This window comes from Tenrec ecaudatus, chromosome 11, assembly GCF_050624435.1.
Source record: "Tenrec ecaudatus isolate mTenEca1 chromosome 11, mTenEca1.hap1, whole genome shotgun sequence".
Taxonomy (NCBI): domain Eukaryota; kingdom Metazoa; phylum Chordata; class Mammalia; order Afrosoricida; family Tenrecidae; genus Tenrec; species Tenrec ecaudatus.
The window spans coordinates 74,765,280-74,780,730 of record NC_134540.1 but is presented as its reverse complement, the minus strand read 5'-3'; the positions used below and the strand labels follow the sequence as shown (position 1 = coordinate 74,780,730).

The following is a 15,451-nucleotide window of genomic DNA, read 5'->3' as shown; positions in this document are numbered from 1 at the left end:
CCAGACTTCTTGTCATTCTTGTTTCACTCTTGTTACCTTCTTTTAAGTGCATTTTAGTTTGTGAATGTACTTTGAAACCTAGGCAGAGAGAATCACACCGCAGTGCTGTGGAGTCTTCCAGTTCACAGAGACTCGGCAGAGGGTCTTTGAGACTGCGCCGTATCAGGCAGCCTCTTCTTTCTCCCCCAGAGCAGCTAGTGGCCCTGAGGTGAGCAGTCCAATGCTTATCTGATAGTCAGCCGAACAGCAGAATGTCAGACGTGCTCGGAGGAGGCTGAGCTCCCTTCCCCATTGTTTTACTCACTCTTTTCTCTTCTGACACCCCCAAACCAAATCATCGATCAAACAGTCCATTTGTTTAACACATGCCGCTGTTCATTCTAAGGCGTTCTGAGGGCACAAGAGTCCAGGCTCAGTGCCTCACCACAAAGCGGGCGACTCAAACCCACCAGCAAGCACTGAGAGGAAGCCCTGGGACCCGCTTCTGGGAGGGTGGTAGGTAGCCCAGCGACCCGAGAAGCACTTCTACTCTGTCCCCTGGAGTGAGTCCCCGTGAGGCAGGGTGGACTCCACAGCCCCCACCAACAATGCTCTTCCTGTCCTGTCAACGAGATCTCAGTAGAAATCGAAAAATGCTCAATAGAACAATGGCTTTCAGTAAGCAGTCATTAGGCCCTCCCAACCTCTCCTCGACTCTCCGGAGCAGTGGAGCAGACTGGCCTTCCTTCCCCGGGGTCTCACTGCTGGTGAGCTGTTACTACGTGACTGGCCTGCTGTCTCTCAGACGTAACTTGGTTTGTCTATTTTTGTTCATAAAAAAAATTTTTTTAATGAGGTGAAATTTATGTAGCATAAAATTCATCATTTAAAATGGCCAGTTGAGTGGCGTTTAATACATTCAGAACAGTGCAACCAACAACCCTGTTTGTGGGGGGCTTCAGAACATTTGTGGACAAGTTTTAAGGTAAATAAATAGTCATGGAAATCTTCCTTCACGAACTTTTGGAAACCCCTCTTATGTTTCTAAAAACCTGATACCAATCCCACAAACTCAGAAAACCCAGAAGCCGTTCCACCTTCCTGAAATCCTGGCAACCGCGATTCTGCATCCCGTCTCTTTGGACTTAGCTGTCTGTCCTGGATTTGCAGTGACCGCTGAACGGCATTGGGTCTTGAACTGTTCAGATCCACTGAAATCATTTCCACATGAGCAGTTCATCTCCCCTGTCAACGATGTAGTGCAGCAAAGCGGACCCCCTGAGGTTATCGCTCTTTTCCACCGTGTTTCGTGCCTTAGCTCACACCGTGAACAACATCACGGCACCCCTGGGAAGTGCCGCTGGCGATGCTAGAGGTGCTCCCAAGAAAAGTCCCACGACACAGGGAAAAGGAGAATTGCTTGCTCTAGACCACAGCATCCGATCTAGATGCTAGATGATCTACCACAAGGACCATGGTGAAGGAGAACCTGAAATGGGCATGGTCACTGCACTACGCCACCAGGCACGGAACCCTGCCTTTTTTAAGAAACCGCCTGGTGTCTCACATTGAAAATGCAACCACAGAGGGTAAACAGAAACCAAGCTCGCGGCCCCTTGTGGGATCTGAGACCATGACTTCCAGTAGAAAGCCCGGTCCTTGTTAGGGGGCGGCTAGTGGGTTGAAACTGCCAACCACGTGGGTTGCAGCACAATCGCTGAGCCCCAGCTTTTAAGTCCTTGGAGTACATAAGTGCCTACCAGTGAAGTTAGTAAGTCATGTGATAGAGCAGAGCAGCTGTCACGCTGTGGTGTTCCACAGCAACAACTCACTGCCGTCAATTTACTCCTGACTCATAGCAACCCCGTAGGACAGGGCACAACTGCCCCCTTTGGGTTTCTAAGGCCGTAAACCTTTACAGAAAGCCTGGGATCGGCTGGTGAGTGTGAACTGCTGACCTTGTGTCGGTGTCGTAACTGCTGTCTCACCAGGCCTCCTCTGTTTATAGTCCCACCAGCTGTACTGGGGGCTTCCGATTTCTCGGTGTGCTTAGCAACACATGTGACGTCTTCTGGATTTTTACTTAATGGGCATCTTTTGAGTGAGAGCATACTGTGCTTGGGTTAACGTTTCTAATGACTAATGATATTGAGTGTCTCCTGTACTTTTTGACCATTTGGCTACCTTTTTTTAAAATGCCTTTTCAAGCCCTTGGTCTCTTTTATGACTAAGTTGTTCCTCTTCTGGTTTCATTGTTGTTTTGTTAAAATTCTGCATATTAAGCTCTTTATCAGATAGATATAAGATTCCCAAATAATTTGTCCCATATTCAGTGGATTATCTTTTCAGGTCTTTGCTGATGATCTTTGAAGGACAAATGTCTTTATTTCAATGAAGTCCAGTTTATCTTGCTCTTTAGTTGCTTGTGCTTTTGATGTAATTATTTAAAGATTCATTGTCAAGTTCAAGGTCATGAAGATTTGCCCCCTTAGGTTTTCTTCCTTTAAGTGTTATAGTTCTATTAAGACATTCATGTCTTTCACTCACTGTTTTGACTGGGGATAGCCATTGTCCCAGCACCATTTGTTAATATAAGTTCCCAGATGCGGCGCCTTTGTAGGAAAGAACTACTCAGTCCCACTTGCCACCAATTACTAAAACCCTTTTCCCTGTGGCCCACAATCCAGGTTTAGCTCTCTTGGGATCCGTCTAGCATTATCTCCCACTTTGATCTATAAATATTCTTGTCAGTACTACACTGTTGACTATTACAGCTTTGTCGAAGTTTTGAAATTGGGAAGTACTTCATTTTTCAATTTTGTGCATCTGCGTATTACTTTGGGTGGTACTGACATCTTCAGGTAGGAAGTCTTCCAATCCATGAGCTTAGGGTTTTCCTCGATTATTAAGGCCTTTTATATTTCTTTCAGTAACGTTTTACAGTTTCGCTGTACAAGTCTTTCCCGTAAGTACAGTGTCACTGTCACATAATTCACATGTCACCAATTCAGTGGTTCAGTCACATCAAGAAAAGCCATACAGGACATTTTCTTCGTTCTTGTACTTGTCATTATTGGCTCCCTATTTCCCCCCAACCTCCCCTACCCGTCCCACAAGGAATCGTTAATCCAGTTATATCATAGGTTGACTTACCCATCCTGATTCCATTTACAGAAAACCATTAAAACAAGACACTAACAATGACTAAGGTGGAAAAGATAAAAACACAAATCAGAAAGAAAGTAGGAAATGTTTAAAACTAGAACACACTTAAAATGAATCAAAAGGTAAATCGGATAAGGTGTTAAATTTTAACCTAAGTATTTTGACTCCCTGGCCTCTTTCGATGCTATTGCAAATGGAATCATTTCCTTAATGTCATTTTCAGATTGTTTGTTGCTACTCTTTAGGAAAAATCCATTTTTATCTATTGATCATGTGTGTGTCCTCTAACTTTTGTTGAATTCGTTCATTAGTGATAGTAGTTGTGTGTGTGTGTGTGTGTGTGTTCTCTTGAGATTTTATATGCAGGAACCTGTCGTCTATGAAGAGTGGGGTTGGCTTCTTTGACTACCCTGGAGCTCCCCGTTTTCCTTAATTTCTCTGCCTGGACCTTCCGTGTGGAGTAGACGCAGTGAGCAAGCAGCCTAGCCTCGTCCCTGAGCAGAGAGGGGATCCCTTTCAGCCTTGCCCTATTGGATGTAATGTGACCTGTTCAGGCTTCTAAAGGCCCGCCAATGATATTTTGAGGAATCCCTCATGTTCTTAGCCTGTCAGGTTTCTTTGATTCTCCCCCACCTTACCCCAATGTTCTTATAGTCTATTAATGGGCCTATCACATTTGATTTCTATATTCCTGGGATAAATCGTGCCTGGTTATAGTGTTTGTTCCTTTTAATATGTAACTGGCTTTGCTACTCTTTATTTGATAGAAACTTGGTTTGTTTTTGAAAACATTCCCACCCAAGTCAGATGGCATCTTGTTTGGGAATGCCATGGTTAGAGTAAAACCGGAAATCCTGTCAGACGCCGACTCTGGGAGCTACAATGAGGCTCCTTTTATTTACTCTAGCTAAACACAGGGTTCTGGAAAGTAGCTCGCTCCTGGGATTGCAGTGGCCACACGGGTCCCAGGTAACTGTGCCTGTGCCCGAAGTGAGTGCCTTTTGTTGCTCTCTTGCAGAGGCGGGCCGGAGTGACTCTCAGCGGGAAGGACCCGTCTCCTAGTGCAGCACCACGGACCCCGCTCCCGCCGGAACTAAAGGACATTTTATTTTTTGTACCTTAGCACACAGTTTGTATATTTGAAAGTAATGTACATTCTTTGAACTTTCAGATTCTGGCTTGACATACAAAAGGGCTAAGATATTTTATTCTTAAATAGAATTTCGGAATAGTCTTCATATATTTACCTCCCGAGAGGTATTGTGTATAATAAGCAATGCGCTGTGTCAGAGCGTTACAGGGAAGGGCCCTGGGGAAGACACTAATGTAAAAGCGGGGCGTTTCTTAGCTGTCCAACAGCTGCTGCGGGACTGGGAAAGCCAGATTAACTCTATTTCCTGAGGAGTTTTTTAGACTAAAGCACATTTATTTTAGGCTCGTTGAAGGGGGATTATATAATTAAATTCAATAATAGACGATAGGAGCTTTCCCTGGTGGAAAGACTCTTTGGAACTTAAAAATACGGGGAGAAGCTCCAGCGTTCTTGCACTCCCGTGTTGTGTATAGAGATCCCAGAGCCAGGGCATACCTTTTTCATTGTCGTTTCCTATTTGGAATTATGAGAAAAGCAACTAGGTGACTTTAAGATGTTGCAGTTTTCCTTCTCTATTATCTTATTTCTTGATAGAGAGAGGGATTTATCCTCCCCCACCAGTAGAAAAGCTGAGATTCTGTCTTGTACAAGAGCATTAAGTTCAGTGTTGCCTTGTTAAGGAAGTTGGTAGACATACTGAGTTATTTTAAATGATGTATGGTACTGGTTTCAACTGCAATTTAAACCTCAAAACCAAATGGACACTAAAGAATTTGATTCTTGTTGGAGCAAAATAAACAAGTAACTGGCTTTCTTGATTTGTTTTTAAGCAAACCTAATGGGATGCTCTTACCTGCTCATGTATGTTTTTCACTTTCTCTCCTTGACTTTCTTCACCTGTAGGTTACAGGAACGGATGAATTTGGAGACTGCTAAGTTGTACAGAATGACTCAGCAAACATATACCCCCTCTAATTAAGAGACTGAACTCGTTTACCATTTTATTTCTGAGTTAGTTACTCTGTATGTCTTGTATTTAATTTGGGGCAACAAAATAAATTCACTTGAGAAATACAGTGCTTAGAGAAGCAAGCCTGAGGCCTTATATAGCTAATGCTTTCAAGCTGTTCACGTGTTCTGATGGTAGCTACTCATTGTGAAATTCTCCGCAATGAAACCAAGCATTCTGACCGAGCTGAGCTATGCAGCCAAGTTCAGCACGAGGAGCTGTTGAAATAGAAAATGTGCCTTGCTTCGAGCCCTTACTCTGTTTCAGCAGACAGCGTCAAAGCAGGTTTTCAGAAGAGCCGCTATCTCTGAAATCTGCGTTTGTGGTTCACTGAGACCAGGAAAATATACCTTTGCTCCTGTATGAACTAGTTGGCGTTTGCTTTGGATCTTGAGAACACATTAGGACGACATGTTGTAGTGAGCAGTTCCTCCCAGTTGTAAATGAAGCTGACTTTTTAAAAGTATTGTTGACAGATAACGTAGATAATTTTTTTGTAACTACAGAAGTTAGGACCTCTGAATCAGCAGCTTTCAGACGGCGTTCTCATCAGTGCAGAAGTCTGAATCCAAAGATCAGGTTCATAGTCATCTCATTGCTAGAGAAAGAAGTCTTTAAAGCAGGACGATGAGAAGACAGGCAGACTTCTTAAGTATTTGAAAGTAAAACTCCCCTTTGGAAGGTTTTGACTTTGTTTTTCTCAGATCTAAATAAGATAAAGAAGGGTTGGGTCTAATGAAGCTTTTAAACTTGATAAGATGCAAGTGTGTGTGGGTAGAGGGACATAGATGAAGATATAGCAGTAAATCAGACATTTAGCTTTTATTTATGACTGATTTGCCTTCTTAAACATGTCCTAAAAGTCATTTGTTCCTAAATAATGTACAAGCAGTGTTTTGTTTTTTGGGGGTGGGGGCTGTTTTGAGTTTTTGTGTGTTTTTAGCTGTGACAATTATAGGCAGTAGGACATTTATCCGTGCATCTAAAGGCCTTCCAGGTTCTCCGTCTGTCTGCTGCGCCTACTTGCTGCCCCGGGCCCTCCCAAATGGTGCTGGATGGGTTTCTCGCCAGCCAGCCAGCCACGCAGACCCAGAGCTCAGGAAGAACGTGGCAGGTAATAGCATGTCTCCGCAAACATGTGTGTCTCAGGGGTCCTCAACACAAAGCAGTGCCTACAAGGCTGCCGCCCTGGCTACTGAGGAATGATGACAATAAAAGGCCGAATTGCAGTGTCTCCATAAGCAGTTTGCTCTCTATGTGGATGCACGGTGACAAAACCTCCTGAAGCGAACCTCTAGTCTGACCTCAGTAGTGGCTGCACGTCAGCGGGATGCCTTGGTCAAACCTGCCAGATAGCTGTGGCCAAGAAAGGCATTCCCAAAGAACTCGGAACTTAAGGGAAAGGGGTGGGGGTGGGGGGGCTTGTGAATTGTGACTTAAGTAAAGATTTACAGAGCAGATCACAGTTTTACATCCAGCACTTCATACACATTTTGTTCCAGCTCTTTTGTTTGCAATCCTTATACCACAATGTCGCTTATTTCCCCCCAGTGTTTCCTGTCTAAACCTGCAAATACTGCCTTGAGAGCTAAGAAAACAATTTTGAGAGCTAAAATTTTTTTTTAAAACATTTTATTAGGGACTCATAGAACTCTTATCACAATCCATACTATACATACATCAATTGTATAAAGCACATCTGTACATTCTTTGCCCTAATCATTTTCTTTCTCCTCTTTTCTTTTTTTACATTTTATTAGGGGCTCATAAAACTCTTATCACAATCCATACATATACATACATCAATTGTATAAAGCACATCTGCACATTTCCCTGCCCCAATCATTCTCAAAGCATTTGCTCTCCACTTAAGCCCTTTGCATCAGGTCCTCTTTTTTTTTCCTCTCCCTACCCTCTCCCCGCTCCCTCATGTGCCCTTGGTAATTTATACATTGTTATTTTGTCATAGCTTGCCCTATCCGGAGTCTCCCTTCCCCCCCTTCTCTGCCGTCCATCTCCCAGAGAAGAGGTCACATGTGGATCCTTGTAATCAGTTCCCCCTTTCCAACCCACTCACCCTCCACTGAGAGCTAAAATTTTATAAGAACAAAAAATGATCCACAGCCCTCAGACATCACTTGGGGTTTAACAAATACCTCTGTACCTTGAGATATGGCCACGTCAAAGACGGATGGAATCATGTTAGCAGCAACAGCAATGGCTGTCCACTTGGAAGAACAGATGTCTAGTAGTAGACCATGTGCGGCGTGCCAGCTAAGCATTTGACTGCTAGACACAGGTTTGCAGTTGAACCCACCCAGGGGCGGGCTTCTCAGAGCACAGGCCTGATGCTCTGCCTCTGATGGGCCCCAGCTGACAGATCAGTGAGCACGGTGTCTCTCTGCGCACATGGGGCTGCCATGATGGGGCATGGACTCGGTGACTTAGGACGGCCAGTCCTCCCTAGGAGTACGTGTGTGACCATTAGACTGAGGGACACAACAAAACCAAAGCCCAGCAAGACAGCTGTGCTCGCCAGTCATCTCTTGTGCACATTAAAGTTTATTTACTTAGGTAGGGCTGAGGTTAAATCTCTATGTCTATATGTTACTGACCAGAGCTGGATGTTGATGTTTCTGCCTAAAACAGTTTCTTAAGAGATGCAGTGAAAGACGCTGATTGATTTATAAAGCACAGGAAGTTAGCTCCAAAACCACGAGTGTTGTAGGTCAACATATGCTGTGCGTATTAGAAGAGCCGCCCACGCCTTTCCCAGGGGATCTAGTTTGGGTTTAGAAACCCCGTTCGGCTTCTTATCTTCAGAAATGCTAGTACTTGGCCTGCTCTTTCCACAGCGTCATACACAGCTGTGCACCTGCACACTTGCCCGCTGTCTGTAGAACAATATAGATCGTGGATTGAAAGGTGTTTGCACTGCATTCATTTAAAATTAGAGGCCAGGCCTGTGAGAACTGAGTCAAGGGGAAACCAAGAAGACCAGCGCTTCCTGTGGGCTGTGTGGCTGGGAAACTTCACCCTCAAAGTAGATGGAGGTGCTTTGAAGCATCTTAGAGCTTTTTCTGATAAGAAAAACTCCAAACTCACTGCCATCAAAATTGATTCCAACCCACAGTGACTGTAGGAGAGTGGGTAGTTACCCTTGTGGTTTGTGAGAGTGCACAGCTTTGTGGGAACTTAAGCCACCTTCCCCCCATCACAACAGCTCTTGAGTTCCATCATCTCGCCTTGGGGCAAGCAGCCTGACACACTGCCACCAGGACACCATGATAAAAACAGGAGTGCATTGCATAACAAGAAAAGCCATAGAGGTTGAAATCGGCAAGACTTCTTCGCAGAGGCGTCAAACCCTCCCCAAACTGCCATGGCATGTCTTTTCTGATGCATGGAGTCGGTTCCGACCCAAAGCAACGGATGCACAAGAGAAGGGAGCACTGCGTGGTCTGCGCCATCCTCACGATCGATCCTGCCTCGAGCCCATTGTTGCAGCCCATCTACTCTCCCTCAGAGTCCTCCAGGACTCCTCTCTCCTGACAGTATGTCTCACGTATGTGTGACAGTCGCGCCATCCTTTCCTTGAGGTGCACTTCGTCCAAAACAGACTTGCTGTATCTGGTAGCATTCTGTGGGGCGTTCAGTATTCTTCTCCAGCACAAGTCAAAAGCATCTGCTGAGCGACCTTTATTCGGTGTCCAGCTTTTACATGTACATGAGGCGACTGAAAGCACCATCAGGCACACCTCAGTCCGCAAAGTAACATGCTTGCTCTTCATTCCTCCAAAGAGGTCTTGTGCACCAGACCGCTAGTGACCCTGCATCAGCATTCTGAGGCTGTACATAGTCCTCACTCAAAGCAGATGATGGATTTGAATCACCAGCCCTGTGGTTAGCAGTCCAAGGCTTACCCACAGTACCACGAGGGCGTCAGGATGGGAGTTTTCCAGCAAATACACAGACTATCATTCTCTCATACCCTTAACGTGTTCTCTTAAAGGGATGCGGCTGGAAACATCAGTTTTAGAGTGATTATCAATTGTTACAATGATGATCAATTCGAGATAGAAGTATTTTTAGTATCCCAAATGGTTTGAAAAATAGCTTCACTTTCTACCTAAACTCATGTAGTGCTCCCTTTTCTTTACCAGGTGATATGAAGATCATTCAAGTGAGAAGGTGGAACCAGGCAAGTTGGAGATCTGAAGGTGTTCTATTTTGTTAAAGATGGCAGTTTTATCGACTTTGATGACGTTTCAAGGTCGATCGCAGTTATTGGAGCCCAGGATAATATGGGTTTGAGGTTTTTGTGCTTTAGTTTACTTTAGGTAAGCTGTGTTCTGCTTGTAGACCTGCTTAAGAACTTTATTGGTTTCATAATAGAAATCTAGACTCAGTTATAGACATTTTATGAAAAAGAACAAATCCTTTCTTTGTAAGCTGTTCATTCAAAACAAGTTTTAAACTCCTCTTTTGAAGAACACACCAGTACGGTTAACTTCAGAGGAGCAAGAAGTGTATCAGCACCTCTGTACCGATGCCAGATACACGTAACCGAGCCCCGCAGCAGGGGCTCTGTGATCTCCTTAGATCTATGCCCTCGCTCCAACTGTGTCAGTGCTCTCTGATCATATCGTGAACCTTAAATAAACAAAGACTCCGTTGATTAAGCCTCGTTCTTTGTGGTCAATCATCTGCAGTTGAATTTAACTAGAAAGCTTCATCGGTCTTCCGTAAACCCAGTATACCAGTATACACGCTTCTGCTCTCTTGATCATAATCTGTGTTGAACTTCCCCGCGCAGTGGGGCTTATGTTTCCGTCTCCATGGGACCTTCATATCCTCGGGAGAGAGGCTTCTCTGGAAATGTCTCGCCCAGATTTCCCAAATGGTCGAGAGAGAGATGCCCAGGTATTTGAGGATGAATAGCCCCAAATACGGTTACATGTCCATTTAAATTTTCAATCCCATTTTGTTTTTTAGATAGGACATCGGAAGCGATACTATAATCTTCAATATAAAAAACAAATCATTTTAATTGGTTCAGAAACCTGAACAACACTGAAGTGTGCTGTTAAATATCTTCCTCATAGTGCACTGGATTACTTGATATGGATTCTCCAGCCATAGACTCTAATATCTTCCAACAAATGACTCTTCACATGGGTCTTGGTCAATTTTGCCATCCCACTGTGTGTAGAAGGAGCCCTGGTGCCACAGTGGACACACGCTGGACTGCTAACCACAAGGACAGCAGTTTGAAACCACCAATCGCTCACTGAAGAACGCTGGTCCTTTCTTCCCCGTAAAGAAGTACAGCTTCAGAAAGCACAGTGGCACCCTATCCTGGCTTACAGGGAGGGTTACCACGAGTCAGCAGGCTTGATGGGGTTTTTCACTCTGTGTCCAGTGAGTCATCGCAGAAACAGCCCTCAAGACCTTCAAGAAAAAGGCCAGGAGCAGAGTGTTGTCTTAATGTTATATCCTAAGATCCATTGCGATGGCTTCACAGAACCCACAGACGACATTCACGATGAATGGGTTTATGAAGGAAGTTAACAGGTCACAACATACCAGAGAGGAATGTTCAGGGTAGTTCTTTTAGGTCTGCTAATAAATGCCTAATAAGGGCATACCGCTCCACTGGAAGCCTCAGCCCAAAGGCATGCAGCTCCACTCGAGTGGGTCAGCATGTCCAATAACTGACGTTTGGGGTTTAAAAAATCATTTTTATTGGGGCTCATACAACTCATCACAATCCATACATATCAATTGTGTAAAGCACATTTGTACATTCGTTGCCCTCATTCTCAAAACATTTGCTCTCCATGTAAGCCCCTGGCATCAGCTCCTCAGGTTTCCCCCTCCTTCCCCACTCCTCGCTCCCTCATGAACCCTTGATAATTTATAAATTATTATTTTGTCATGTCTTACACTGTCCGTCTCCCTTCACCCACTTTTCTGTTGTCCGTTCCCCAGGGAGGAGGTTATATAGAGATCCTTGAAATCTGTCCCCCCTTTTCACCCCACCCTCCTGGTATTGCTACTCTCAGCACTGGTCCTGAAGGGATCATCCGCCCTGGATTCCTGTTTCCAGTTCCCGTCTGTGCCAGTGTGCATCCTCTGGTCTAGCCGGATTTGTAAGGTGCCTCCGATGTTAAGTGCCCAGGCTCCTCGCTCCGGGAGTCAGCCTCCTGCACAGAAGCCCTGGCCTTTCTTCTCCCTGGGTTAGGCACTCCATCCTCTGTTCATGCTCTGGGTGCTTTTCTGATGTCACAGCTGCCATCGGGGTCGGGGAGGTTCACCCAGCGGGATCTTGGGCCCAGAGCACACTCCACTGCTGGCTCTTGGTGCTAATACGATCCTCCTGCTTCTCAGAGGGCTTGTTTGACACACGGCGGGCTGGCATTCCAAGGAACCTTGTTCACAGCTCCTCAGGAGAATCCTATCGGTTGTTCCTCCCACCTTTCTGCTCCCTTGCAGGAAAAGGTTTGGTGGGAGTTGGAGACTGGCTAAAAAAGCCACAGTAAATAATTCACTGCCCTTGCACAGAGCAGGTCCTTTGGAACCTGAGTCCTGCACACAGCCACTTCCTTCCATGTACGGCATCGGGTGGCAGGATTAGAATCGGGAGCACGAGACAGCCGGGGGCTTCCTGATCCAGAGGAAATAGAGCTGCAGGTCTCTGAGCAGAGGCCTCTTCTGCGGTCGGAGCCTTCATCTGGGGAGCTGGGTTTGCCAGCCCACCGAGGGTCCCTTCAGAGTGGGCGGCTCTCTGAAGGCAGGGTGGAGTGCCCTAGGAGCTGGCACACGGGCCGAGCGAGAGAAGGGCGTGCCTGGGCATGGAGGAGAAAGGCGATTCTGATTGAAGAACTAGCCTGAGCATTCCTGACGGTTAATCTCCCCCACTAAAGCCCACCGTCATGAGTGTGTTCTAGTTCTGTGTGGCTGTAAGTTAGCAAACCCAGCAGAGTAGAGCGCGCTGGGAGGGACAGAATTGGCAAGGATTGCAAGAATTCATCTGTATCCGACCCCCACTTCACAGGATTCAGCCCTGGGTGGAAGTTTGGCCCACCTGGTGGTGTCATGGTTACACAGAAGTTCAGAGTCACCTGCCTCTCCATGGGAGAAAGGCAAGGCTTTCTACACCCACAGTTGTAGTGTCGGAAACCCACAGGGGCAGCCCTAGTTTGTCCTGAGTCACCAAGTCAGGTGACCCAGTGGCACTGTTTGGTTTGAGTCTCCCCCCTTAGGAAGTCAGAAGTCAGACATGGCTCCACACTAGTTTGTCAACCTCCCAATGTCCTTAGGCAAACACTTCCTTATTGAACTTTCCCAGGTGTGCATACACAGGTGACTAGAAGTGCACACTGTTCTATAATCCCAAAGGAAAACATGCCGGTGGACATCTGGCAAACTTGCTCTTCTGCGTTGAACTGTATCGATGGTTTTTAAACTTATGCTGCCCAGATCAACATTAAATGTGCAAATTCTCAGTTAAGGTTTTTGCCTTGTTACTGTTGGGCTTTCTCCTTTAAAATCATTTTATTGGGGGTTCATATAACTCTTATCACAATCCATACATTACACCCATTGTGTCGAGCACATTTGTACATTTGTTGCCATCATCATTCTCAAAACATTTTCTACTTGAGCCCTTGGCATCAGCTCATTTTCCCCTCCCTCCCCAACCCTTCCTCACAAACCCTTGATAATTTATAAATTGTTTTACACTGTCGGATGTGTTCCAGTTGTCTGTCCCCCAGGGAAGGGGTTATGTGTAGATCATTGTAATCCGTTCCCCCTTTTCCACCCCACGTTTCCCTTACCCTCCTGTTGCTACTCTCATTGGTCCTGAGGGGTTTATCTGTCCTGGATTCCGTTTCCAGCGCTTACCTGTACCAGTGTACATGCTCTGGTTTAACCAGATTTGTAAGGTAGCATTGAACTGGAGGAAAGTTGTATGTTTCATCGTTGCTATACTGCACCGACTCATCTCCCCATGACCCTTCCTTCTGTAAGGAGATATCTAGTTGTCTACAGATGGGCTTTGGGTCTCCACTCAGCGGTCCCCCTCATTCACAATGATAGGATTCTTTGATGCCTGATATCTGATCTTATCAACACCTTGAGATCACACAGGCTCTGTGCTTCTTCCATGTGGGCTTTGTTGCTTCTCAGCTAGATAGCTGCTTGTTTATCCTCAAGCTTTTAAGACCCCAGACGCGAGCGATTATATATATAAATTTACAAAGGCGTTTATTCTCATCAGTATCATTGACGTCCTCGTGGTTCACATTTACCAGTGCCACCTCTCTTTACAGTAGTTAATGTGTAATCTCACTCCGGGCCAGGGAGGGAGGGGCATGGCGATGGCACTTCACGAGGACAGGACAAACCCCTGTCCCAAGTGAAAGAAGCAAGGGGACGGCCAGCCACCCTGGGCTGCGGTTCTCAGGGAGCTTCAGGGTAGCCCCATCGGAGAAGGCAGGAGGGGCTGGGCAGAGGTCTGCCCAGGACAAGGGGGTGGAGAGGGAGAAGGCCCCCGCCCACTTGATAAGGCAAGGAGCTGGGTGCCTGTGAACTCCTGCTTCCTTCTGTGGTTTGGCTGAAGCCCTGACCATATAGTTTGATAGCCAGGCACCATCAGCTTTCTTCACACTTGCTTAGGCACCCGCTTTGTTTTCAGCAGTCATGTCGGGAAAGTGATCATGGAATGCCCGTTTAATTGAACAAAGTGTTCTTGCAATTGAGTACTTGAGTACAGGCTCTGTCCATCTGCTTAGTACTAAATCTATAAATATATGCACATACATCTATTTCCCCATGCACATGCCTGTATTTAGACCTCTATAAATTCCCTTTGCCTCCTAGTTCTTTCCTCTATTTCCTTCGACTTTCCTCTTGTCCTACTATCATGTTCAGCCTTCATTTGGGTTTTGGTAATTCCTGTTATATTGCCCTTGATTAAGCCCTACTAGACCTCTTACAATCTCCTTGCCATCAATTTTAGATTACTTGTTCCCTTGTCCCTGGGTTTAACCACCACTTCCTTTCCCCTGCCTCCCCCTCTCATGTCCCCCTGGAACCATCATTCCCATTGTTTTCTCCTCCAGCTTGTTTATCCCACCTATCTTATCTAGACAGATCTGCAAAGATAATACTATGCACATAAAAAACGAGAGCAAAACAAGCAACAAAAGGGAAAAAATGTTAAAAAGCCTGTAAATAGTTCAAGGTCTGTTTGTTGACCTTTAGGAGTGTTTTCTGATTGAGTCTGTTGGGGGGCCATGCCCTGGCCCGTCTATTTTTGGTATTCCCTGGGGACTTTGTTGCTCTGCTCCCCTTGCTGTTCTGTTGCACGCCCTTAGTGTTTCGCCTCAGTGTGGTGGGCTCAGATCGGGCGCACTTCCCGCACTCTCTCCCCAGGGGCTCTTTTCTTATAGGATGTTCTCTCTCGTGAAATCCAAGGTAGGTAAATCTAGAGTGTGTGGTAGTTACATGATCTGTCCACTTGAGCAAAGGGGTGTGTCTAGCCTGTCAATCAGGTCAAGGGCAGTGAGACCTCGTGTGGACATGGCCTTCTGAGGATTCTGGAACCTCTGCGCGACAATCCTGTTGACAAGCCACGTGGAGCTAAGCTGATGGAGTGAGCCCTGAACCTGGAGGGGCCACGTGGAGACCCCCAACTTTCCCACCACTGGCCTGTGAGCTTCCTGCATTTGGCATCATTGCTTGTGCTGTGTGAGTCTGAAGAGGAAGAGACTGGCTGATATCAGATTTGATCTGGATTGGGAAGTGTTAATATTTACTCTTTATATAAAGCTCGTACACATGAGTGTCTCTGGACTTCTCTAGTCAACCCAGACCAACAGTCAGTAACTGGTTTAATGGTTTTTTTGTGTTCTGGCGGGGAAGCTTGAGGTAACAGGAATCCTACAAGAATAGGTCATTTAAGTAAGCTTAAGTCATTGTTGGGAGGAGCCTGGTGGTTTAATAGGCTACTCCCTGGGTTGATAAGCACAAGGTCCAAGGTTCGAAATCACCAGCCCCTTGTCAAGAGAAAGACTAGGCTTTTGAAAAGAGCTACAGTCTTGTAAACCCACAGGAACAATTCTACCCTGGTTCTTAGGGTTGCTAAGAATAAGAACCAACTCAGTGGCTCAGAGTTTGAGTTTAGGTCATTGCTCTAA

At 45.8% G+C, this 15,451-nt stretch overlaps 1 protein-coding gene and 1 non-coding gene across 2 annotated transcripts in view; both read left to right on the top strand.

Annotated features, from left to right (window-relative positions):
• The window catches only part of RNF149 (ring finger protein 149), a 37,573-nt gene extending 31,629 nt beyond the window's left edge, over positions 1 to 5,944 (top strand). Inside the window, exon 7 of the mRNA XM_075563268.1 lies at positions 4,163 to 5,944. Coding sequence (XP_075419383.1) covers positions 4,163 to 4,206 — 44 coding nt within the window. The 3' untranslated portion in view covers positions 4,207 to 5,944. The remainder of the gene's footprint in view (positions 1 to 4,162) is intronic.
• A 496-nt stretch (positions 5,945 to 6,440) lies between these two features.
• LOC142462073 (small nucleolar RNA SNORD89) lies at positions 6,441 to 6,556 on the top strand. Its single transcript, XR_012787217.1, has one exon. It is a non-coding gene; the product is annotated as a small nucleolar RNA SNORD89 (small nucleolar RNA).
• The last annotated feature ends 8,895 nt before the right edge of the window (positions 6,557 to 15,451 follow it).